Source organism: Paramisgurnus dabryanus, chromosome 7 (genome assembly GCF_030506205.2).
Source record: "Paramisgurnus dabryanus chromosome 7, PD_genome_1.1, whole genome shotgun sequence".
Taxonomy (NCBI): Eukaryota; Metazoa; Chordata; class Actinopteri; order Cypriniformes; family Cobitidae; genus Paramisgurnus; species Paramisgurnus dabryanus.
In genome coordinates, this window is record NC_133343.1 from 17,231,502 (window position 1) to 17,258,929 (window position 27,428).

General features: G+C 44.2%; 2 protein-coding genes across 2 annotated transcripts in view; both read left to right on the forward strand.

Moving 5' to 3' along the window:
- Positions 1 to 27,428, forward strand: part of farp2 (FERM, RhoGEF and pleckstrin domain protein 2) — an 870,640-nt gene that overhangs the window by 616,045 nt on the left and 227,167 nt on the right.
- Positions 14,557 to 16,079, forward strand: LOC135751935 (uncharacterized). The gene is made up of 4 exons (XM_065270207.2): positions 14,557 to 14,746; positions 14,999 to 15,092; positions 15,212 to 15,299; positions 15,429 to 16,079. Exons 1-4 carry the CDS (start codon positions 14,686 to 14,688, stop codon positions 16,077 to 16,079), a joined length of 894 nt encoding a protein of 297 aa, XP_065126279.1. The 5' UTR covers positions 14,557 to 14,685.

The following is a 27,428-nucleotide window of genomic DNA, read 5'->3' on the forward strand; positions in this document are numbered from 1 at the left end:
CTCTAAGATGTTCTAAAGCGGAGAAATAAGGCTTTGTTTATTCCGTTGCTAGGGTACTAAGTTTGGTTGCTAGGGAGAAAATTGGCATCCCATAATGATCAACCTTCAAGCCACAAGTAAAACGGTCCAACCCCCGTGTCTCTATGATGTTCTGAAGCGGAGATATAAGGCTTTGTTTATTCCGTTGCTAGGGTACTAACTTTGGTTGCTAGGGAGAAAATTGGCATCCCATAATGATCAACCTTCAAGCCACAAGTAAAACGGTCCAACCCCCGTGTCTCTAAGATGTTTTGAAGCGGAGAAATAAGGCTTTGTTTATTCCGTTGCTAGGGTACTAAGTTTGGTTGCTAGGGAGGAAATTGGCATGCCATAATAATCAACCTTCAAGCCACAAGTAAAACGGTCCAACCCCCGTGTCTCTAAGATGTTCTGAAGCGGAGAAATAAGGCTTTGTTTATTCCGTTGCTAGGGTACTAAGTTTGGTTGCTAGGGAGAAAATTGGCATCCCATAATGATTACACTTCAAGCCACAAGTCAAACGGTCCAACCCCCATGTCTCTATGATGTTCTGAAGCGGAGATATAAGGCTTTGTTTATTCCGTTGCTAGGGTACTAAGTTTGGTTGCTAGGGAGAAAAATGGCATCCCATAATGATCAACCTTCAAGCCACAAGTAAAACGGTCCAACCCCCGTGTCTCTATGATGTTCTGAAGCGGAGATATAAGGCTTTGTTTATTCCGTTGCTAGGGTACTAAGTTTGGTTGCTAGGGAGAAAATTGGCATCCCATAATGATCAACCTTCAAGCCACAAGTAAAACGGTCCAACCCCCGTGTCTCTATGATGTTCTGAAGCGGAGATATAAGGCTTTGTTTATTCCGTTGCTAGGGTACTAAGTTTGGTTGCTAGGGAGAAAATTGGCATCCCATAATGATCAACCTTCAAGCCACAAGTAAAACGGTCCAACCCCCATGTCTCTATGATGTTCTGAAGCGGAGATATAAGGCTTTGTTTATTCCGTTGCTAGGGTACTAAGTTTGGTTGCTAGGGAGAAAATTGGCATCCCATAATGATTACACTTCAAGCCACAAGTCAAACGGTCCAACCCCCATGTCTCTATGATGTTCTGAAGCGGAGATATAAGGCTTTGTTTATTCCGTTGCTAGGGTACTAAGTTTGGTTGCTAGGGAGAAAAATGGCATCCCATAATGATCAACCTTCAAGCCACAAGTAAAACGGTCCAACCCCCGTGTCTCTATGATGTTCTGAAGCGGAGATATAAGGCTTTGTTTATTCCGTTGCTAGGGTACTAAGTTTGGTTGCTAGGGAGAAAATTGGCATCCCATAATGATCAACCTTCAAGCCACAAGTAAAACGGTCCAACCCCCGTGTCTCTATGATGTTCTGAAGCGGAGATATAAGGCTTTGTTTATTCCGTTGCTAGGGTACTAAGTTTGGTTGCTAGGGAGAAAATTGGCATCCCATAATGATCAACCTTCAAGCCACAAGTAAAACGGTCCAACCCCCATGTCTCTATGATGTTCTGAAGCGGAGATATAAGGCTTTGTTTATTCCGTTGCTAGGGTACTAAGTTTGGTTGCTAGGGAGAAAATTGGCATCCCATAATGATCAACCTTCAAGCCACAAGTAAAACGGTCCAACCCCCGTGTCTCTATGATGTTCTGAAGCGGAGATATAAGGCTTTGTTTATTCCGTTGCTAGGGTACTAAGTTTGGTTGCTAGGGAGAAAATTGGCATCCCATAATGATCAACCTTCAAGCCACAAGTAAAACGGTCCAACCCCCATGTCTCTATGATGTTCTGAAGCGGAGATATAAGGCTTTGTTTATTCCGTTGCTAGGGTACTAAGTTTGGTTGCTAGGGAGAAAATTGGCATCCCATAATGATCAACCTTCAAGCCACAAGTAAAACGGTCCAACCCCCATGTCTCTAAGACACTCTAAAGTGAAGATATTTCATCTGGGACGCTTTTATTCCTTTATATGGGCATGTTTCCTGCCCCATTATAAGTCAATGGGAAATTTTAGGGGCCTCTTACACCCCAGGGGTACAGCTTACACCCCAATGTGATGTATGTTCTTACAGAGCCTGCCAGCCTCTTCAAATGTGGTAACCCACAAGTTTCTACAAATTTCTCGCTTGCAGCTATGACCCGTCAAAGTTTGTCGCAATGTTAAGTCAATGGAAAATTTGGGGTGTTTGAGCGCCCCGTTTAGGAATTCGGTAGGTCCCATCAGTTAGAAAAGTCATAGCAACAATCTACGTACCAGTCTTAAAAGTTTTGTAAAGTTTTGTGGGTGTAGCTTGAAAGCTCTAGGAGGAGTTACTGTGAGAAAAAGTTTGTACCAGAAGAATAATAATAATAATAATAACTAGATAGGTACATTTCCTGAAGAAAATGTGAGTGGTGCTTGCCGTGGCATGTTTCAAGGGACAATTTATGATTATACTCCAAGCCAAAAGTCAAACGATCCAACCCCCGTGTCTCTACGATGTTCTGATGCGGAGATATAAGGCTTTGTTTACTCTGTTGCTAGGGTACTGTATATGGTTGCTAGGGAAAAAATTGGCATCCACTAGTGATTACACTTCCAGTCACGAGTCAAACGGTCCAACCCCCATGTCTCTACGATGTTCTGATGCAGAGATATAAGGCTTTGTTTACTCTGTTGCTAGGGTACTGTATTTGGTTGCTAGGGAAAAAAATGGCATCCACTAGTGATTACCCTTTGAGTCACGAGTCAAACGGTCCAAACCCCGTGTCTCTACGATGTTCTGATGCGGAGATATAAGGCTTTGTTTACTCTGTTGCTAGGGTACTGTATTTGGTTGCTAGGGGAAACAATGGCATCCACTAGTGATTACCCTCCGAGTCACGAGTCAAACGGTCCAAACCCCGTGTCTCTACGATGTTCTGATGCGGAGATATAAGGCTTTGTTTACTCTGTTGCTAGGGTACTGTATTTGGTTGCTAGGGAAAAAAATGGCATCCACTAGTGATTACCCTCCGAGTCACGAGTCAAACGGTCCAAACCCCGTGTCTCTACGATGTTCTGATGCGGAGATATAAGGCTTTGTTTACTCTGTTGCTAGGGTACTGTATTTGGTTGCTAGGGAAAAAAATGGCATCCACTAGTGATTACCCTCCGAGTCACGAGTCAAACGGTCCAACCCCCGTGTCTCTACGATGTTCTGATGCGGAGATATAAGGCTTTGTTTACTCTGTTGCTAGGGTACTGTATTTGGTTGCTAGGGAAAAAAATTGCATCCACTAGTGATTACCCTCCGAGTCATGAGTCAAACGGTCCAACCCCCGTGTCTCTACGATGTTCTGATGTGGAGATATAAGGCTTTGTTTACTCTGTTGCTAAGGTACTGTATTTGGTTGCTAGGGGCGTGGCTTGGGAGTGGCCAATGATGTGCCCAGTGATTACACTCCGAGTCACAAGTAAAACGGTCCAACCCCCGTGTCTCTACGATGTTCTGATGCGGAGATATAAGGCTTTGTTTACTCTGTTGCTAGGGTACTGTATTTGGTTGCTAGGGGCGTGGCTTGGGAGTGGCCAATTATGTGCCCAGTGATTACACTCCGAGTCACAAGTAAAACGGTCCAAACCCCGTGTCTCTACGATGTTCTGATGCGGAGATATAAGGCTTTGTTTATTCGGTTGCTAGGGTGCTCAAATTTGGTTGCTAGGGGCGTGGCTTGGGAGTGGCCAATGATGTGCCCAATTGTTACACCCCTAGTCACAAGTAAAACGGTCCAACCCCCGTGTCTCTACGATGTTCTGATGCCGAGATATAACTGTTTGTATTTTATGTTGCTAGGGTGCTCAAAAGTGGTTGCTAGGGGCGTGGCTTAGTAAGTCTGTAAGGATCCTGAGAGACTGATTGGATGCCTGAGTAAAATGAGCCCACCCCCATGTCTCTATGACACTGTGGTGCAAAGATATCCATCCGGGCATTTTATAATGGCAGTCTATGGTATAGGTTGCTAGGGTGCCCAAAATGGTTGCTATGGTAACCTTACACCCCATTGTGGGGGACGTCCTGACAGAGTCTAGCACCCTCTTCAAATTTAGTAACCCACATGTTTCTATGAAATCCTGGCTCGGACCTATGACCCGTCAAAATTTTTGCAATGTAAGTCTATGGGATTTTGCCCCATTGACTTTTCATTGGGGCACTTTTGGGCACCTCTTACACCCCAGGGGTACAACTTACACCCCATTGTGATCCATGTTCTTACAGAGCCTACCACCCTCTTCAAATGTTGTAACCCACATGTTTCTACAAAATCCTCGAGCGGAGCTATGACTCGTCAAAGTTGGGCGCAATGTTAAGTCAATGGGATTTTTTGGGTGTTTTTTCGCCCCCCTTTCGGAAATCCTGCACCCGATCGCTTATAAAAGTCATAGCACACCTCTCCTCAATAAGCCGGTCGATTTGAGCCCTAATTTATGGGTCTACGACAAAGCGTGCGGGACGAGTTACGCGCCGAAAAAGTGTCCAGAAAAAGAAGAATAATAACTAGATAGGTACATTTCCTGAAGAAAATGTGAAGTGGTGCTTGCCGTGGCAAATTTCGGGGGACAATACATGATTATACTCCAAGCCAAAAGTAAAACAATTCAACCCACATGTCTCTACGATATTCTGATGTGAAGATATAAGGCTTTGTTTATTCGGTTGCTAGGGTACTGTATTTGGTTGCTAGGGAGAAAATTGGCATCCACTAGTGATTACACTCCGAGTCACGAGTCAAACGGTCAAACCCCCGTGTCTCTACGATGTTCTGATGCGGAGATATAAGGCTTTGTTTACTCTGTTGCTAGGGTACTGTATTTGGTTGCTAGGGAAAAAAATGACATCCACTAGTGATTACCCTCCGAGTCACGAGTCAAACGGTCCAAACCCCGTGTCTCTACAATGTTCTGATGCGGAGATATAAGGCTTTGTTTACTCTGTTGCTAGGGTACTGTATTTGGTTGCTAGGGAAAAAAATGGCATCCACTAGTGATTACCCTCCGAGTCACGAGTCAAACGGTCCAACCCCCGTGTCTCTACGATGTTCTGATGCGGAGATATAAGGCTTTGTTTACTCTGTTGCTAGGGTACTGTATTTGGTTGCTAGGGAAAAAAATTGCATCCACTAGTGATTACCCTCCGAGTCATGAGTCAAACGGTCCAACCCCCGTGTCTCTACGATGTTCTGATGCGGAGATATAAGGCTTTGTTTACTCTGTTGCTAGGGTACTGTATTTGGTTGCTAGGGGCGTGGCTTGGGAGTGGCCAATGATGTGCCCAGTGATTACATTCCAAGTCACAAGTAAAACGGTCCAACCCCCGTGTCTCTACGATGTTCTGATGCGGAGATATAAGGCTTTGTTTACTCTGTTGCTAGGGTACTGTATTTGGTTGCTAGGGGCGTGGCTTGGGAGTGGCCAATGATGTGCCCAGTGATTACACTCCGAGTCACAAGTAAAACGGTCCAGCCCCCGTGTCTCTACGATGTTCTGATGCGGAGATATAAGGCTTTGTTAACTCTGTTGCTAGGGTACTGTATTTGGTTGCTAGGGGCGTGGCTTGGGAGTGGCCAATGATGTGCCCAGTGATTACACTCCGAGTCACAAGTAAAACGGTCCAACCCTCGTGTCTCTACGATGTTCTGATGCGGAGATATAAGGCTTTGTTTACTCTGTTGCTAGGGTACTGTATTTGGTTGCTAGGGGCGTGGCTTGGGAGTGGCCAATGATGTGCCCAGTGATTACACTCCGAGTCACAAGTAAAACGGTCCAAACCCCGTGTCTCTACGATGTTCTGATGCGGAGATATAAGGCTTTGTTTATTCGGTTGCTAGGGTGCTCAAATTTGGTTGCTAGGGGCGTGGCTTGGAAGTGGCCAATGATGTGCCCAATTGTTACACCCCTAGTCACAAGTAAAACGGTCCAACCCCCGTGTCTCTACGATGTTCTGATGCCGAGATATAACTGTTTGTATTTTATGTTGCTAGGGTGCTCAAAAGTGGTTGCTAGGGGCGTGGCTTAGTACGTCTGTAAGGATCCTGAGAGACTGATTGGATGCCTGAGTAAAATGAGCCCACCCCCATGTCTCTATGACACTGTGGTGCAAAGATATCCATCCGGGCATTTTATAATGGCAGTCTATGGTATTGGTTGCTAGGGTGCCCAAAATGGTTGCTATGGTAACCTTACACCCCATTGTGGAGGACGTCCTGACAGAGTCTAGCACCCTCTTCAAATTTAGTAACCCACATGTTTCTATGAAATCCTGGCTCGGACCTATGACCCGTCAAAATTTTTGCAATGGTAAGTCTATGGGATTTTGCCCCATTGACTTTTCATTGGGGCACTTTTGGGCACCTCTTACACCCCAGGGGTACAACTTACACCCCATTGTGATCCATGTTCTTACAGAGCCTACCACCCTCTTCAAATGTTGTAACCCACATGTTTCTACAAAATCCTCGAGCGGAGCTATGACTCGTCAAAGTTGGGCGCAATGTAAAGTCAATGGGACGTTTTCGGGAGGTTTTTCGCGCCCCTTTCGGAAATCATGCACCCGATCGCTTATAAAAGTCATAGCACACCTCTCCTCAATAATCCGGTCGATTTGAGCCCTAATTTATGGGTCTACGACAAAGCGTGCGGGACGAGTTACGCGCCGAAAAAGTGTCCAGAAAAAGAAGAATAATAATAATAATATCTTTGAGGAATAGTAATAGTGATGCTTTGCATAAATGCAAGCACCACTAATAATATCTTTGAGCAATAATAATAGTGATGCTTTGCATAAATGCAAGCACCACTAATAAGCTTAGATCGAAGAACAGTATGTTGGCTTTGTCAAGCCAACATAATAATAATAATAATAACTAGATAGGTACATTTCCTGAAGAAAATGTGAGTGGTGCTTGCCGTGGCAAAATTCTGAGGACCATATATGATTATACTCCAAGCCAAAAGTTAAACGATCCAACTCCCGTGTCTGTACGATGTTCTGATGTGGAGATATAAGGCTGTGTTTATCCGGTTGCTAGGGTACTGTATTGGGTTGCTAGGGAAAAAATGGAATCCACTAGTGATTACCCTCCGAGTCACGAGTCAAACGGTCCAACCCCCGTGTCTCTACGATGTTCTGATGCGGAGATATAAGGATTTGTTTACTCTGTTGCTAGGGTACTGTTTTTGGTTGCTAGGGAAAAAAATTGCGTCCACTAGTGATTACCCTCCGAGTCATGAGTCAAACGGTCCAACCCCCGTGTCTCTACGATGTTCTGATGCGGAGATATAAGGCTTTGTTTACTCTGTTGCTAGGGTACTGTATTTGGTTGCTAGGGAAAAAATGGCATCCACTAGTGATTACCCTCCGAGTCATGAGTCAAACGGTCCAACCCCCGTGTCTCTATGATGTTCTGATGCGGAGATATAAGGCTTTGTTTACTCTGTTGCTAGGGTACTGTATTTGGTTGCTAGGGAAAAAATGGCATCCACTAGTGATTACCCTCCGAGTCATGAGTCAAACGGTCCAACCCCCGTGTCTCTACGATGTTCTGATGCGGAGATATAAGGCTTTGTTTACTCTGTTGCTAGGGTACTGTATTTGGTTGCTAAGGAAAAAAATGGCATCCACTAGTGATTACCCTCCGAGTCACGAGTCAAACGATCCAACCCCCGTGTCTCTACGATGTTCTGATGCGGAGATATAAGGCTTTGTTTACTCTGTTGCTAGGGTACTGTATTTGGTTGCTAGGGAAAAAAATGGCATCCACTAGTGATTACCCTCCGAGTCACGAGTCAAACGGTCCAAACCCCATGTCTCTACGATGTTCTGATGCGGAGATATAAGGCTTTGTTTACTCTGTTGCTAGGGTACTGTATTTGGTTGCTAGGGAAAAAAATGGCATCCACTAGTGATTACCCTCCGAGTCATGAGTCAAACGGTCCAACCCCCGTGTCTCTACAATGTTCTGATGTGGAGATATAAGGCTTTGTTTACTCTGTTGCTAGGGTACTGTATTTGGTTGCTAGGGGCGTGGCTTGGGAGTGGCCAATGATGTGCCCAGTGATTACACTCCGAGTCACAAGTAAAACGGTCCAACCCCCGTGTCTCTACGATGTTCTGATGCGGAGATATAAGGCTTTGTTTACTCTGTTGCTAGGGTACTGTATTTGGTTGCTAGGGGCGTGGCTTGGGAGTGGCCAATTATGTGCCCAGTGATTACACTCCGAGTCACAAGTAAAACGGTCCAACCCCCGTGTCTCTACGATGTTCTGATGCGGAGATATAAGGCTTTGTTTATTCGGTTGCTAGGGTGCTCAAATTTGGTTGCTAGGGGCGTGGCTTGGGAGTGGCCAATGATGTGCCCAATTGTTACAACCCTAGTCACAAGTAAAATGGTCCAACCCCCGTGTCTCTACGATGTTCTGATGCCGAGATATAACTGTTTGTATTTTATGTTGCTAGGGTGCTCAAAAGTGGTTGCTAGGGGCGTGGCTTAGTAAGTCTGTAAGGATCCTGAGAGACTGATTGGATGCCTGAGTAAAATGAGCCCACCCCCATGTCTCTATGACACTGTGGTGCAAAGATATCCATCCGGGCATTTTATAATGGCAGTCTATGGTATAGGTTGCTAGGGTGCCCAAAATGGTTGCTATGGTAACCTTACACCCCATTGTGGGGGACGTCCTGACAGAGTCTAGCACCCTCTTCAAATTTAGTAACCCACATGTTTCTATGAAATCCTGGCTCGGACCTATGACCCGTCAAAATTTTTGCAATGGTAAGTCTATGGGATTTTGCCCCATTGACTTTTCATTGGGGCACTTTTGGGCACCTCTTACACCCCAGGGGTACAACTTACACCCCATTGTGATCCATGTTCTTACAGAGCCTACCACCCTCTTCAAATGTTGTAACCCACATGTTTCTACAAAATCCACGAGCGGCGCTATGACTCGTCAAAGTTGGGCGCAATGTTAAGTCAATGGGATTTTTTGGATGGTTTTTCGCCCCCCTTTCGGAAATCCTGCACCCGATCGCTTATAAAAGTCATAGCACACCTCTCCTCAATAAGCCGGTCGATTTGAGCCCTAATTTATGGGTCTACGACAAAGCGTGCGGGACGAGTTACGCGCCGAAAAAGTGTCCAGAAAAAGAAGAATAATAATAATAACTAGATAGGTACATTTCCTGAAGAAAATGTGAGTGGTGCTTGCCGTGGCAAGTTTCGTGGGACAATTTATGATTATACTCCAAGCCAAAAGTCAAACGATCCAACCCCCGTGTCTCTACGATGTTCTGATGCGGAGATATAAGGCTTTGTTTACTCTGTTGCTAGGGTACTGTATTTGGTTGCTAGGGAAAAAATGGCATCCACTAGTGATTACCCTCCGAGTCACGAGTCAAACGGTCCAACCCCCGTGTCTCTACGATGTTCTGATGCGGAGATATAAGGCTTTGTTTACTCTGTTGCTAGGGTACTGTATTTGGTTGCTAGGGAAAAAAATTGCATCCACTAGTGATTACCCTCCGAGTCATGAGTCAAACGGTCCAACCCCCGTGTCTCTACGATGTTCTGATGCGGAGATATAAGGCTTTGTTTACTCTGTTGCTAGGGTACTGTATTTGGTTGCTAGGGAAAAAAATGGGATCCACTAGTGATTACCCTCCGAGTCACGAGTCAAACGGTCCAAACCCCATGTCTCTACGATGTTCTGATGCAGAGATATAAGGCTTTGTTTACTCTGTTGCTAGGGTACTGTATTTGGTTGCTAGGGAAAAAAATGGCATCCACTAGTGATTACCCTCCGAGTTATGAGTCAAACAGTCCGACCCCCATGTCTCTACGATGTTCTGATGCGGAGATATAAGGCTTTGTTTACTCTGTTGCTAGGGTACTGTATTTGGTTGCTAGGGGCGTGGCTTGGGAGTGGCCAATGATGAGCCCAGTGATTACACTCTGAGTCACAAGTAAAACGGTCCAACCCCCGTGTCTCTACGATGTTCTGATGCGGAGATATAAGGCTTTGTTTACTCTGTTGCTAGGGTACTGTATTTGGTTGCTAGGGGCGTGGCTTGGGAGTGGCCAATGATGTGCCCAGTGATAACACTCCGAGTCACAAGTAAAACGGTCCAACCCCCGTGTCTCTATGATGTTCTGATGTGGAGATATAAGGCTTTGTTTACTCTGTTGCTAGGGTACTGTATTTGGTTTCTAGGGGCGTGGCTTGGGAGTGGCCAATGATGAGCCCAGTGATTACACTCCGAGTCACAAGTAAAACGGTCCAAACCCTGTGTCTCTATGATGTTCTGATGTGGAGATATAAGGCTTTGTTTACTCTGTTGCTAGGGTACTGTATTTGGTTGCTAGGGGCGTGGCTTGGGAGTGGCCAATGATGAGCCCAGTGATTACACTCCGAGTCACAAGTAAAACGGTCCAACCCCCGTGTCTCTACGATGTTCTGATGCGGAGATATAAGGCTTTGTTTACTCTGTTGCTAGGGTACTGTATTTGGTTGCTAGGGGCGTGGCTTGGGAGTGGCCAATGATGTGCCCAGTGATTACACTCCGAGTCACAAGTAAAACGGTCCAAACCCTGTGTCTCTACGATGTTCTGATGCGGAGATATAAGGCTTTGTTTATTCGGTTGCTAGGGTGCTCAAATTTGGTTGCTAGGGGCGTGGCTTGGGAGTGGCCAATGATGTGCCCAATTGTTACACCCCTAGTCACAAGTAAAACGGTCCAACCCCCGTGTCTCTAAGATGTTCTGATGCGGAGATATAACTGTTTGTATTTTATGTTGCTAGGGTGCTCAAAAGTGGTTGCTAGGGGCGTGGCTTAGTAAGTCTGTAAGGATCCTGAGAGACTGATTGGATGCCTGAGTAAAATGAGCCCACCCCCATGTCTCTATGACACTGTGGTGCGAAGATATCCATCTAGGCATTTTATAATGGCAGTCAATGGTATAGGTTGCTAGGGTGCCCAAAATGGTTGCTATGGTAACCTTACACCCCATTGTGGGGTACGTCCTGACAGAGTCTAGCACCCTCTTCAATTTTAGTAACCCACATGTTTCTATGAAATCCTCACTTGGACCTGTGACCTGTCAAATTTTTTTGGCAATGTTAGTCTATGGGATTTTCGCCCCATTGACTTTCCATTAGGGCACTTTTGGGCACCTCTTACACCCCAGGGGTACAACTTACACCCCAATGTGATCCATGTTCTTACAGAGCCTACCACCCTCTTCAAATGCTGTAACCCACATGTTTCTACAAAATCCTAGAGTGGAGCTATGACCTGCCAAAGTTCGACGCAATGTAAAGTCAATGGGACGTTTTCGGGAGGTTTTTCGCGCCCCTTTCGGAAATCCTGCACCCGATCGCTTATAAAAGTCATAGCACACCTCTCCCCAATAATCCGGTCGATTTGAGCCCTCTTTCATGGCACTACGCCAAACCGTGCGAGACGAGTTACGCGCCGAAAAAGTGTCCAGAAAAAGAAGAATAATAATAATAATATCTTTGAGGAATAGTAATAGTGATGCTTTGCATAAATGCAAGCACCACTAATAAGCTTAGATACAATAACAGTATGTTGGCTTTGTCAAGCCAACATAATAATTTTTGCAATAATAATAGTGATGCTTTGCATAAATGCAAGCACCACTAATAATAACTAGATAGGTACATTTCCTGAAGAAAATGTGAGTGGTGCTTGCCGTGGCAAATTTCAGGGGACAATTTATGATTATACTCCAAGCCAAAAGTTAAACGGTCCAACCCCCGTGTCTCTACGATGTTCTGATGCAGAGATATAAGGCTTTGTTTACTCTGTTGCTAAGGTACTGTATTTGGTTGCTAGGGAAAAAAATGGCATCCACTAGTGAATACCCGCCAAGCCAAAAGTTAAACGGTCCAACCCCCGTGTCTCTACGATGTTCTGATGCGGAGATATAAGGCTTTGTTTACTCTGTTGCTAGGGTCCTGCATTTGGTTGCTAGGGAAAAAAATGGCATCCACTAGTGATTACCCTCCGAGTCACAAGTCAAACGGTCCAAACCCGTGTCTCTACGATGTTCTGATGCGGAGATATAAGGCTTTGTTTACTCTGTTGCTAGGGTACTGTATTTGGTTGCTAGGGAAAAAAATGGCATCCACTAGTGATTACCCTCCGAGTCATGAGTCAAACGGTCCAACCCCCGTGTCTCTACGATGTTCTGATGAGGAGAAATAAGGCTTTGTTTACTCTGTTGCTAGGGTCCTGCATTTGGTTGCTAGGGGAAAAAATGGCATCCACTAGTGATTACCCTCCGAGTCACGAGTCAAACGGTCCAACCCCCGTGTCTCTACGATGTTCTGATGAGGAGATATAAGGCTTTGTTTACTCTGTTGCTAGGGTCCTGCATTTGGTTGCTAGGGGAAAAAATGGCACCCACTAGTGATTACCCTCCGAGTCATGAGTCAAACGGTCCAACCCCCGTGTCTCTACGATGTTCTGATGAGGAGATATAAGGCTTTGTTTACTCTGTTGCTAGGGTCCTGCATTTGGTTGCTAGGGGAAAAAATGGCACCCACTAGTGATTACCCTCCGAGTCACAAGTAAAACGGTCCGACCCCCGTGTCTCTACGATGTTCTGATGCCGAGATATAACTGTTTGAATTTTATGTTGCTAGGGTGCTAAAAAGTGGTTGCTAGGGGCGTGGCTTAGTTAGTCTTTAAGGATCCTGAGAGACTGATTGGATGCCTTAGTAAAATGAGCCCACCCCCATGTCTCTATGACACTGTGGTGCAAAGATATCCATCTGGGCATTTTATAATGGTAGTCTATGGGATAGGTTGCTAGGGTGCCCAAAATGGTTGCTAGGGTAACATTACACCCCATTGTGGGGGACGTCCTGACAGAGTCTAGCACCCTTTTTAAATTTAGTAACCAACATGTTTCTATGAAATCCTCGCTCGGACCTATGACCCGTCAAAATTTTTGCAATGTTAAGTCTATGGGATTTTGCCCCATTGACTTTTCATTGGGCAGTTTTGGGCACCTCTTACACCCCAGGGGTACAACTTACACCCCATTGTGATCCATGTTCTTACAGAGTCTACCACCCTCTTCAAATGTTGTAACCCACATGTTTCTACAAAATCCTTGAGCGGAGCTATGACTCGTCAAAGTTGGGCGCAATGTTAAGTCAATGGGATTTTTCGGGTGGTTTTTCGCCCCCCTTTCGGAAATTCTGCACCCGACCGCTTATAAAAGTCATAGCCACCATCTCCTCAAAAAACCGGTCGATTTGAGCCCTCTTTCATGGGACTACGGCAAACCGTACGGGACGAGTTACGCGCCGAAAAAGTGTGCAGACATAAGAATAATAATAATTATAATAATAATAATAAGTATGAGCAATAGTAATAGTGATGCCTTGCATAAATGCAAGCACCACTAACTAGATATTAAAGTTTGAGGACAAACTTTATGTTGGCTTGACAAAGCCTGGTCTGAACGTTTAAGACAGTTTGACAGAGGTTTGACAGAAGTTTGACAGAAGTCTGGTTTAGTAGGCTATCTTGTTGTTAGTATGCTTAAGTATGAAGCTTTTTAAAATAAAGCTAACATAATTTAGCATAAAGCTAGCCTGATTTAGCATGAAGCTAACATGATTTAGCATAAAGTCAGCATAAAGCTAACATGTTTAAAGACCCAACCCCAATGTCTCTATGATGTTCTGATGCGGAGATATAAGGCTTTGTTTGTTCCGTTGCTAGGGTACTAAGTTTGGTTGCTAGGCAGAAAATTGGCATCCCATAATGATTACACTTCAAGCCACAAGTAAAACGGTCCAACCCCCATGTCTCTATGATGTTCTGATGCGGAGATGTAAGGCTTTGTTTGTTCTGTTGCTAGGGTACTAAGTTTGGTTGCTAGGGAGAAAATCGGCATCCCATAATGATTACACTTCAAGCCACAAGTAAAACGGTCCAACCCCCATGTCTCTATGATGTTCTGAAGCGGAGATATAAGGCTTTGTTTATTCAGTTGCTAGGGCACTAAGTTTGGTTGCTAGGGAGAAAATTGGCATCCCATAATGATCAACCTTCAAGCCACAAGTAAAACGGTCCAACCCCCGTGTCTCTATGATGTTCTGAAGCGGAGATATAAGGCTTTGTTTATTCCGTTGCTAGGGTACTAAGTTTGGTTGCTAGGGAGATAATTGGCATCCCATAATGATCAACCTTTAAGCCACAAGTAAAACGGTCCAACCCCCGTGTCTCTAAGATGTTCTGAAGCGGAGATATCAGGCTTTGTTTATTCAGTTGCTAGGGTACTAAGTTTGGTTGCTAGGGAGAAAATTGTCATCCCATAATGATCACACTTCAAGCCACAAGTAAAACGGTCCAACCCCCGTGTCTCTAAGATGTTCTGAAGTGGAGATATAAGGCTTTAGGTGCGTTCCATTCGACCGTAAGTGGACTGAGAAGTGGACTTCGCAGGGTATTCCGCCATCTTAAGTGAGATTCCAATCCGAAGTGAGCGAACATGTTCAGTTCGAAGGGCACTGCGCACGGCATAGGGAATCAGGGAACATCGATACATCACTTAACAGGAAGTGGAGAGCGATAATCACCCAACTGTCTTTGCGCGCATGACGTCATCGCAGTCAGAACGGTCAGTCAGAAGAACTATGGAGGAGTTTACGTATGTGTGTAAGTATTATTTATTTCGTCTTTGTTATACAAATCGGTTTTTTTAACGGTTATTGTTATGAATATGACATACTTTTTATGATTATAATTTACCTCAGTGAATGCAGCCAGCTAAGCTAGTTTGTGAAGTTAATTGATTTTATTTTAGGTAGTTGTAAAATAGTGCTTAGATACGTGTGTGTGTGTGTGTGTGTGTGTGTGTGTGTGTGTGTGTGTGTGTGTGTGTGTGTGTTTGTGTGTTTGTGTGCTTAGGGTCTAAAGAACAAACTGTGGAGTTTATCCAATTAAGGAGCCGACACGAGCATCTCTTTACAGGGAAGAGAAATGCAGCAAAATATGGATGGGAGTAGGTTACATAATAAGTGCTATTGATAATTATAGAATATAAAACTACTTATGTGTGCCTTTCTTCATTTCTACTATGACATGTTTACATATAAATGTACTCATTTCCATATGTTACAGAACAGTGATTCAAAAGATGGGACTAGAGGGCAAGGTATCTGTCCAGCAGGCATCTAGGAAGTGGGAGAACATGAAAAAAAAGTACAAGGTAAGACATTATAATATTAGCTTGTGCGTCCAACTATGCGGAGTACAATATAATAGTTCTTTTAATCTGTGTTTTAATATATAATATACACTAATTAAAAATAACTATAAACACATGCATTCATTCTAGGAATTGAAGTACCCACCAACTGGGTCAGGAAGAGAAAACGGAGAGGAAACGGCAACCTCGTGGCCATGGTATAATGCCATGGATGAGGCGATTGGTCAGAAGGCATCCATAACACCACCAATAATAATGTCATCCCTACTTTCAAATGAGGACCTGACCATCAGTTCACCCACTTTTTTCACCAGCCCACCTCCTATGGCCTCACTAACTCGCCCTTCTCCTATGGCCTCACTAACTGGCCCTTCTCCTGTGGCCTCGGTCGCTGGCCCTTCTCCTGTGGCCTCGGTCGCTGGCCCTTCTCCTGTGGCCTCGGTCGCTGGCCCTTCTCCTGTGGCCTCGGTCGCTAGCCTTTCTCCTGTGGCCTCGGTCGCTGGCCCTTCTCCTGTGGCCTCGGTCGCTGGCCCTTCTCCTGTGGCCTCGGTCGCTAGCCTTTCTCCTATGACTTCGGTCGCTGGTCCTTCTCCCATGACTTCAGTCGCTGGCCCATCCATCAGATCCAGCATTCCTCCTACCAGGCGAAAAAAACGTGTGGCAACTGAAATTTTAGATTTCCTCCGGGAGGAATCTGCCAAGGAGGAGGAACGAGAGAAACAATTTACTGACTTTAATGAGAGGTTTTTAACTCTCTTTGAGTCTTTTTTGAAAAAATAAGTCCTTGTCTTTAAGGCATTGTTCTCTTTCTATATCTGTTTTTACATTTTGTTTACGTTGTATGTGATTTTTATTGAGGTTTTTACACAAACAGACGCACAAATGTTTATTCATTCATTTATTTATGGGGAACTGTATGTAGCTGTTCATTTATATTTGTTTATGAAAATCTACTGACATGTTTAAAATATAACTGCATAACATTAATTCACATAAAGATAGAGTATGTCAAATAATTAACATTAAATAAAAAATGTATTGGTTCACAGATTCATTCATTCATCCAATCTTCTATATTAAAACATAACAACATTTAATATTATCTAAAAGATGTTTATGAGAACTAAATAACAGAATTTATCAGAATTAGAAATTAACCAACTATATTCAAACCTTTTTTTAAGCTATTCAAACAAGTAAATTCAAACAGGTAAATATAATTCTCATCCCTTAGTCATAGTCATGGTGTTGCAGGGCAATGTGTCTTTGCACAGGAGCTGAAACCAAGGCTGCAAGCTGATCTCTTGTGGCTGATCCTCTACTTTCTGCCACATGATGTGATGGTCTGGTAGGCTCCATCAGCTCATCCACAATATCTCCAACTCCAAGGCAGATGTTATGCAGCATTGTACAGGCAACTACCACTTTTGGGACAACCAACTGATCCAAAGGAAGAGCCTGAAGAAAGATGGCTCTCCAACGACACTTCATCCTGCCAAAAGATGTCTCAATAATGCACCTTGCCCTGGAATGGTGTCTATTGAACCGGGCCTGCACTGGTCCCTGGAGTGGTTCCCTGTAAGGTGTTATGATTCTGATGGGATTGTCAATGCAGGGATATCCACCATCACCTAACAAAAAGTGTCCACGGGGTGGGTATGCCGCAAGCTGGTAAATGGGGCTGCACCGCAGGACTCGGGCATCATGTGTTGATCCAGGATATCCACAGAACACATCAATAAACCTGCCAGTGTGGTCACAGATTGCTTGTAATACAACAGAATGAAAAAGTTTCCTGTTGAAATAGCAGTTGGCATCTCTCACCGGGGCTTTTATGCGTATATGGCAACCATCTATTGCACCCAAAGCCCCCAGGAAAGCATTGTGATTTGCCAACCTGGCAAACCCTTCACTTACTGCCATCCTTGCATCTTCTGTGGATGGGAGTTTTATTATATTGCCTCTGTGGTGCAGGAGGGACCCAAGTACCTCTCTTACTGAGCGGAAGACTGTGGTTTTGGGTATAGAGAACGCCCGGCAGACAACTCTGTAGGAGGTACCGCTAGCCAACCAGAATATAAATATCAGCACCTTTATGGTTTGCCCCCAACCATGGTGTCGATCCTCGTGAAGCATGCTCAAGAGTGCATTCAGGGATTCACGACTAAGGCGATAATCTGGTCTGGTGTCATTTTCTTCATCAAAAAACAAACGAAGCACTGGCACAGTAGGGTTCATTTGAATGTAGGCTGCAGGATTTACATCCTACAAAATTAGATGCAGGGCCACACATTAATCAATTGTAATAAACTTGTGACATCATTCTATTTAGAATTACTGATATAAATGTATATGGTTATATGCTTATGTTTATTAACTTGGCTATATTGTGTAAAAAAAAATTAGAGATATAGTGCCAGAAACCATATAAAAAGTGGGTTTATGTTAAATTATTTTCAATTAATTAGAAACCATATAAAAAGTGAATTTGTTAAATTATTATCAATTAATAATTAAATAATACTACTTTAACATAAAGCCACTTCTTATATTGTTTCTGGCAATAAAACAAATTTATTCATATACCTTTTTAACTGTGCTAAACTAGCAGTTACAAATCTGTCCAGAAGGTCGCGCTAGTTGCTTAACTCACCCGTTCAAAAGTTATGGCCAGAAGCAGTCTCTTACGAAGTAGTCGTCGCCTTCGCTGTCTTCTTTTATATTCATTACGGATTATAAATAGGTATGATAAAGCAAAAGCGACGAGAAGCAGATGAGGCTCTGCCATTTTTCTTTATTTACCACAGACTGTCTGTGCGCGGGAAGAAGGCGCACGAGAGCACTATGCAATTATATGACCATTGATTAAAAAGTTTGTAATAAAAACACATACATACATATAAACCAAATAAAAGTTTATTTTCATATTTGCATGACAGTTACAGCAGTTCATTTCTGTTAATAGTCAAGTAATAGCAGCAATATAGTTAATTAAAGTGTACAATTATAAACATACGTTTTTCATGACATAGTACTCAATGTTTTTTTATTGTATAGTGTACATATTTTAAATGTGATAGTAAATAAAAATTAAAATATGAATGTAGTCCTATATTTATTTATGTTATATCAATCTGCGCGACCCCGTCGTTGACTTTCTTTGATGACGTTTGCAGGGCGTTCCAAATGAGCGGTTATTGTCAGTGAAGTCCACTTCAACTGATATACCGTGCTCAGGGAGTAGGGAACAGGGAACACTCCGTAGGGACCCTGTCGAATGGAACGCACCTATAGTTTATTCTGTTGCTAGGGTACTAAGTTTGGTTGCTAGGGAGAAAATTGGCATCCCATAATGATCAACCTTCAAGCCACAAGTAAAACGGTCCAACCCCCGTGTCTCTAAGATGTTCTGAAGCGGAGAAATAAGGCTTTGTTTATTCCGTTGCTAGGGTACTAAGTTTGGTTGCTAGGGAGAAAATTGGCATCCCATAATGATCAACCTTCAAGCCACAAGTAAAACGGTCCAACCCCCGTGTCTCCATGATGTTCTGAAGCAGAGATATAAGGCTTTGTTTATTCCGTTGCTAGGGTACTAAGTTTGGTTGCTAGGGAGAAAATTGGCATCCCATAATGATCAACCTTCAAGCCACAAGTAAAACGGTCCAACCCCCGTGTCTCTATGATGTTCTGAAGCGGAGATATAAGGCTTTGTTTATTCTGTTGCTAGGGTACTTAGTTTGGTTGCTAGGGAGAAAATTGGCATCCCATAATGATCAACCTTCAAGCCACAAGTAAAGCGGTCCAACCCCCGTGTCTCTATGATGTTCTGAAGCGGAGATATAAGGCTTTGTTTATTCCGTTGCTAGGGTACTAAGTTTGGTTGCTAGGGAGAAAATTGGCATCCCATAATGATCAACCTTCAAGCCACAAGTAAAACGGTCCAACCCCCGTGTCTCTATGATGTTCTGAAGCGGAGATATAAGGCTTTGTTATTCCGTTGCTAGGGTACTAAGTTTGGTTGCTAAGGAGAAAATTGGCATCCCATAATGATCAACCTTCAAGCCACAAGTAAAACGGTCCAACCCCCGTGTCTATACGATGTTCTGATGCTGAGATATAAGGCTTTGTTTACTCTGTTGCTAGGGTACTGTATTTGGTTGCTAGGGAAAAATTTGGCATCCCATTATGATTACACTCTGAGTCACGAGTCAAACGGTCCAACCCCCGTGTCTCTACGATGTTCTGATGCGGAGATATAAGGCTTTGTTTACTCTGTTGCTAGGGTACTGTATTTGGTTGCTAGGGAAAAATTTGGCATCCCATAGTGATTACAGACTGAGTCACGAGTCAAAGGGTCCAACCTCCGTGTCTCTACGATGTTCTGATGCTGAGATATAAGGCTTTGTTTACTCTGTTGCTAGGGTACTGTATTTGGTTGCTAGGGAAAAATGTGGCATCCCATAGTGATTACACTTTGAGTCACGAGTAAAACGGTCAAACCCCCGTGTCTTTACAATGTTCTGATGCCGAGATATAACTGTTTGAATTTTATGTTGCTAGGGTGCTCAAAACTGGTTGCTAGGGGCGTGGCTTAATACCTCAATAAGGATCCTGAGAGACTGATTGGATGCCTGAGTAAAATGAGCCCACCCCCATGTCTCTGTGACACTGTGGTGCAAAGATATCCATCCGGGCATTTTATAATGACAGTCTATGGGATAGGTTGCTAGGGTGCCCAAAATGGTAGCTAGGGTAACCTTACACCCCATTGTGGGGGACGTCCTGACAGAGTCTAGCACCCTCTTTAATTTTAGCAACCCACATGTTTCTACGAAATCCTCGCTCGTACCTATGACCCGTCAAAGTATTTGCAATGTTAAGTCTATGGGATTTTCACCCCATTGACTTTTCATTGGGGCACTTTTGGGCGCCTCTTACACCCCAGGGGTACAACTTACACCCCATTGTGATATATGTTCTTACAGAGTCTACCACCCTCTTCAAATGTTGTAACCTACATGTTTCTACAAAATCCTCGAGCGGAGCTATGACTCGTCAAAGTTGGGCTCAATGTTAAGTCAATGGGATTTTTCGGGTGGTTTTTCGCCCCCCTTTCGAAAATCCTGCACCCGATCGCTTATAAAAGTCATAGCAGTCGTGTCCTTAATAAGCCCGTCGATTTGAGCTCTCTTTCATGGGTCTACGACAAACCGTGCGGGACGAGTTAGGTGCCGAAAAAACGTGCAGATGTAAGAATAAAATATAATAATAATAATAATAATATCCCTGAGGAATAGTAATAGTGATGCCTTGCATAAATGCAAGCACCACTAATAAGTATGCAAGATAGTAATAGTGATGCTTTGCATAAATGCAAGCACCACTAACTAGATAGGTACATTTCCTGAAGAAAATGTGAAGTGGTGCTTGCCGTGGCAAATTTCGGGGGACAATATATGATTATACTCCAAGCCAAAAGTAAAACAATTCAACCCACATGTCTCTACGATATTCTGATGCGAAGATATAAGGCTTTGTTTATTCGGTTGCTAGGGTACTGTATTTGGTTGCTAGGGAGAAAATTGGCATCCACTAGTGATTACTCTCTGAGTCACGAGTCAAACGGTCAAACCCCCGTGTCTCTACGATGTTCTGATGCGGAGATATAAGGCTTTGTTTACTCTGTTGCTAGGGTACTGTATTTGGTTGCTAGGGAAAAAATTGGCATCCACTAGTGATTACACTCCGAGATACGAGTCAAACGGTCCAACCCCCGTGTCTCTGCGATGTTCTGATGTGGAGATAAAAGGCTTTGTTTACTCTGTTGCTAGGGTAATGTATTTGGTTGCTAGGGAGAAAATTGGCGTCCACTAGTGATTACACTCCGAGTCACGAGTCAAACGGTCCAAACCCCGTGTCTCTACGATGTTCTGATGCGGAGATATAAGGCTTTGTTTACTCTGTTGCTAGGGTACTGTATTTGGTTGCTAAGGAAAAAAATGGCATCCACTAGTGATTACCCTCCGAGTCACGAGTCAAACGATCCAACCCCCGTGTCTCTACGATGTTCTGATGCGGAGATATAAGGCTTTGTTTACTCTGTTGCTAGGGTACTGTATTTGGTTGCTAGGGAAAAAAATTGCATCCACTAGTGATTACCCTCCGAGTCACGAGTCAAACGGTCCAACCCCCGTGTCTCTACGATGTTCTGATGCGGAGATATAAGGCTTTGTTTACTCTGTTGCTAGGGTACTGTATTTGGTTGCTAGGGAAAAAAATGGCATCCACTAGTGATTACCCTCCGAGTCACGAGTCAAACGGTCCAAACCCCATGTCTCTACGATGTTCTGATGCGGAGATATAAGGCTTTGTTTACTCTGTTGCTAGGGTACTGTATTTGGTTGCTAGGGAAAAAAATGGCATCCACTAGTGATTACCCTCCGAGTCATGAGTCAAACGGTCCAACCCCCATGTCTCTACGATGTTCTGATGTGGAGATATAAGGCTTTGTTTACTCTGTTGCTAGGGTACTGTATTTGGTTGCTAGGGGCGTGGCTTGGGAGTGGCCAATGATGTGCCCAGTGATTACACTCCGAGTCACAAGTAAAACGGTCCAACCCCCGTGTCTCTACGATGTTCTGATGCGGAGATATAAGGCTTTGTTTACTCTGTTGCTAGGGTACTGTATTTGGTTGCTAAGGAAAAAAATGGGATCCACTAGTGATTACCCTACGAGTCACGAGTCAAACGATCCAACCCCCGTGTCTCTACGATGTTCTGATGCGGAGATATAAGGCTTTGTTTACTCTGTTGCTAGGGTACTGTATTTGGTTGCTAGGGAAAAAAATTGCATCCACTAGTGATTACCCTCCGAGTCATGAGTCAAACGGTCCAACCCCCGTGTCTCTACGATGTTCTGATGCGGAGATATAAGGCTTTGTTTACTCTGTTGCTAGGGTACTGTATTTGGTTGCTGGGGAAAAAAATGGCATCCACTAGTTATTACCCTCCGAGTCATGAGTCAAACGGTCCAACCCCCATGTCTCTACGATGTTCTGATGTGGAGATATAAGGCTTTGTTTACTCTGTTGCTAGGGTACTGTATTTGGTTGCTAGGGGCGTGGCTTGGGAGTGGCCAATGATGTGCCCAGTGATTACACTCCGAGTCACAAGTAAAACGGTCCAACCCCCGTGTCTCTACGATGTTCTGAAGCGGAGATATAAGGCTTTGTTTACTCTGTTGCTAGGGTACTGTATTTGGTTGCTAGGGGCGTGGCTTGGGAGTGGCCAATGATGTGCCCAGTGATTACACTCCGAGTCACAAGTAAAACGGTCCAAACCCCGTGTCTCTACGATGTTCTGATGCGGAGATATAAGGCTTTGTTTATTCGGTTGCTAGGGTGCTCAAATTTGGTTGCTAGGGGCGTGGCTTGGGAGTGGCCAATGATGTGCCCAATTGTTACACCCCTAGTCACAAGTAAAACGGTCCAACCCCCGTGTCACTACGATGTTCTGATGCCGAGATATAACTGTTTGTATTTTATGTTGCTAGGGTGCTCAAAAGTGGTTGCTAGGGGCGTGGCTTAGTAAGTCTGTAAGGATCCTGAGAGACTGATTGGATGCCTGAGTAAAATGAGCCCACCCCCATGTCTCTATGACACTGTGGTGCAAAGATATCCATCCGGGCATTTTATAATGGCAGTCAATGGTATAGGTTGCTAGGGTGCCCAAAATGGTTGCTATGGTAACCTTAAACCCCATTGTGGGGGACGTCCTGACAGAGTCTAGCACCCTCTTCAAATTTAGTAACCCACATGTTTCTATGAAATCCTGGCTCGGACCTATGACCCCTCAAAATTTTTGCAATGGTAAGTCTATGGGATTTTGCCCCATTGACTTGTCATTGGGGCACTTTTGGGCACCTCTTACACCCCAGGGGTACAACTTACACCCCATTGTGATCCATGTTCTTACAGAGCCTACCACCCTCTTCAAATGTTGTAACCCACATGTTTCTACAAAATCCTCGAGCGGATTTATGACTCGTCAAAGTTGGGCGCAATGTTAAGTCAATGGGATTTTTTGGGTGGTTTTTCGCCCCCCTTTCGGAAATCCTGCACCCGATCGCTTATAAAAGTCATAGCACACCTCTCCTCAATAAGCCGGTCGATTTGAGCCCTAATTTATGGGTCTACGACAAAGCGTGCGGGACGAGTTACGTGCCGAAAAAGTGTCCAGAAAAAGAAGAATAATAACTAGATAGGTACATTTCCTGAAGAAAATGTGAGTGGTGCTTGCCGTGGCAAATTTCAGGGGACAATTTATGATTATACTCCAAGCCAAAAGTAAAATGGTCCAACCCCCGTGTCTCTACGATGTTCTGAAGCAGAGATATAAGGATTTGTTTACTCTGTTGCTAGGGTACTGTATTTGGTTGCTAGAGGAAAAAATGGCATCCACTAGTGATTACCCTCTGAGTCACGAGTCAAACGGTCCAACACCCATGTCTTTACGATGTTCTGATGCGGAGTTATAAGGCATGGTTTACTCTGTTGCTAAGGTACTGTATTTGGTTGCTAAGGAAAAAAATGGCATCCACTAGTGATTACATGCCGAGTCACAAGTAAAATGGTCCAACCCCCATGTTTCTACGATGTTCTGAAGCAGAGATATAAGGCTTTGTTTACTCTGTTGCTAGGGTACTGTATTTGGTTGCTAGGGAAAAAAATGGCATCCACTAGTGATTACCCTCCGAGTCACGAGTCAAACGGTCCAAACCCTGTGTCTCTATGATGTTCTGATGTGGAGATATAAGGCTTTGTTTACTCTGTTGCTAGGGTACTGAATTTGGTTGCTAGGGAAAAAAATGGCACCCACTAGTGATTACATGCCGAGTCACAAGTCAAATGCTCCAACCCCCGTGTCTCTACGATGTTCTGATGCGGAGATATAAGGCTTTGTTTACACTGTTGCTAGGGTACTGTATTTGGTTGCTAGGGACAAAAATGGCATCCACTAGTGATTACCCTCCGAGTCACGAGTCAAATGGTCCAACCCCCGTGTCTCTACGATGTTCTTATGCGGAGATATAAGGCTTTGTTTACACTGTTGCTAGGGTACTGTATTTGGTTGCTAGGGACAAAAATGGCATACACTAGTGATTACCCTCCGAGTCACGAGTCAAATGGTCCAACCCCCGTGTCTCTACGATGTTCTGATGTGGAGATATAAGGCTTTGTTTACTCTGTTGCTAGGGAGCTGTATTTGGTTGCTAGGGAAAAAAATGGCATCCACTAGTGATTACCCTCCGAGTCACGAGTCAAACGGTCCAACCCCCGTGTTTCTAAGATGTTCTGATGCGGAGATATAAGGCTTTGTTTACTCTGTTGCTAGGGTACTGTATTTGGTTGCTAGGGAAAAAATTGGCATCCCATAGTGATTACACTCTGAGTCACGAGTCAAACGGTCCAACCCCCGTGTCTCTACGATGTTCTGATGCGGAGATATAAGGCTTTGTTTAATCTGTTGCTAGGGTACTGTATTTGGTTGCTAGGGAAAAATTTGGCATCCCATAGTGATTACACTCTGAGTCACGAGTCAAACGGTCCAACCCCCGTGTCTCTACGATGTTCTGATGCGGAGATATAAGGCTTTGTTTACTCTGTTGCTAGGGTACTGTATTTGGTTGCTAGGGAAAAAAATGGCATCCACTAGTGATTACCCTCCGAGTCACGAGTCAAACGGTCCAACCCCCGTGTCTCTACGATGTTCTGATGCGGAGATATAAGGCTTTGTTTATTCGGTTGCTAGGGTGCTCAAATTTGGTTGCTAGGGGCGTGGCTTGGGAGTGGCCAATGATGTGCCCAATTGTTACACCCCTAGTCACAAGTAAAACGGTCCAACCCCCGTGTCTCTACGATGTTCTGATGCCGAGATATAACTGTTTGAATTTTATGTTGCTAGGGTGCTCAAAAGTGGTTGCTAGGGGCGTGGCTTAGTTAGTCTTTAAGGATCCTGAGAGACTGATTGGATGCCTGAGTAAAATGAGCCCACCCCCATGTCTCTATGACACTGTGGTGCAAAGATATCCATCTGGGCATTTTATAATGGCAGTCTATGGGATAGGTTGCTAGGGTGCCCAAAATGGTTGCTAGGGTAACCTTACACCCCATTGTGGGGGACGTCCTGACAGAGTCTAGCACCCTCTTCAAATTTAGTGACCCACATGTTTCTATGAAATCCTGGCTCGGACCTATGACCTGTCAAAGTTTTTACAATGTTAAGTCTATGGGATTTTCCCCCATTGACTTTTCATTGGGGCACTTTTGGGCGCCTCTTACACCCCAGGGGTACAACTTACACCCCAATGTGATGTATGTTCTTACAGAGTCTACCACCCTCTTCAAATGTTGTAACCCACATGTTTCTACAAAATCCTCGAGGGGAGCTATGACTCGTCAAAGTTGGGCGCAATGTTAAGTCAATGGGATTTTTCGGGTGGTTTTTCGCCCCCCTTTCGGAAATCCTGCACCCGATCGCTTATAAAAGTCATAGCACACCTCTCCTCAATAACCCGGTCGATTTGAGCCCTCTTTCATGGGTCTACGACAAACCGTGCGGGACGAGTTAGGTGCCGAAAAAACGTGCAGATGTAAGAATAAAATATAATAATAATAATAATAATTTTTGCAATAATAATAGTGATGCTTTGCATAAATGCAAGCACCACTAATAATAACTAGATAGGTACATTTCCTGAAGAAAATGTGAGTGGTGCTTGCCGTGGCAAAATTCTGGGAAACATATATGATTATACTCCAAGCCAAAAGTTAAACGATCCAACTCCCGTGTCTGTACGATGTTCAGATGTGGAGATATAAGGCTGTGTTTATCCGGTTGCTAGGGTACTGTATTTGGTTGCTAGGGAAAAATTTGGCATCCCATAATGATTACACTCTGAGTCACGAGTCATACGGTCCAACCCCCGTGTCTCAACGATGTTCTGATGCAGAGATATAAGGCTTTGATTATTCGGTTGCTAGGGTACTGTATTTGGTTGCTAGGGAAAATTTTGACATCCCATAGTGATTACCCTCCGAGTCACGAGTCAAAACGGTCCAACCCCCGTGTCTCTACGATGTTCTGATGCGGAGATATAAGGCTTTGTTTACTCTGTTGCTAGGGTACTGTATTTGGTTGCTAGGGAAAAAATGGCATCCCATAATGATTACACTCAGAGTCACGAGTCAAACGGTCCAACCCCCGTGTCTCTACGATGTTCTGATGCGGAGATATAAGGCTTTGTTTACTTTGTTGCTAGGGTACTGTATTTGGTTGCTAGGGAAAAAATTGGCATCCCATAATGATTACACTCTGAGTCACGAATCAAACGGTCCAACCCCCATGTCTCTACGATGTTCTGATGCGGAGATATAAGGCTTTGTTTACTCTGTTGCTAGGGTACTGTATTTGGTTGCTAGGGAAAAAATTGGCATCCCATAATGATTACACTCTGAGTCACGAGTCAAACGGTCCAACCCCCGTGTCTCTACGATGTTCTGATGCGGAGATATAAGGCTTTGTTTACTCTGTTGCTAGGGTACTGTATTTGGTTGCTAGGGAAAAAATTGGCATCCCATAATGATTACACTCTGAGTCACGAGTCAAACGGTCCAACCCCCGTGTCTCTACGATGTTCTGATGCGGAGATATAAGGCTTTGCTTACTCTGTTGCTAGGGTACTGTATTTGGTTGCTAGGGAAAAAATTGGCATCCCATAATGATTACACTCTGAGTCACGAGTCAAACGGTCCAACCCCCATGTCTCTACGATGTTCTGATTCGGAGATATAAGGCTTTGTTTACTCTGTTGCTAGGGTACTGTATTTGGTTGCTAGGGAAAAAAATGGCATCCCATAATGATTACACTCTGAGTCATGAGTCAAAAGGTCCAACCCCCGTGTCTCTACGATGTTCTGATGCGGAGATATAAGGCTTTGTTTACTCTGTTGCTAGGGTACTGTATTTGGTTGCTAAGGAAAAAAATGGCATCCACTAGTGATTACCCTCCGAGTCACGAGTCAAACGATCCAACCCCCGTGTCTCTACGATGTTCTGATGCGGAGATAT

Coding starts and splice junctions, on each gene's coding strand:
- LOC135751935 (XM_065270207.2), top strand. CDS start 14,686: ATGACGTCATCGCAGTCAGAACGGTCAGTCAGAAGAACTATGGAGGAG. Junction 14,747..14,998: donor GGAGGAGTTTACGTATGTGT/GTAAGTATTATT, acceptor TTGTGTGCTTAG/GGTCTAAAGAACAAACTGTG. Junction 15,300..15,428: donor ACATGAAAAAAAAGTACAAG/GTAAGACATTAT, acceptor CATTCATTCTAG/GAATTGAAGTACCCACCAAC.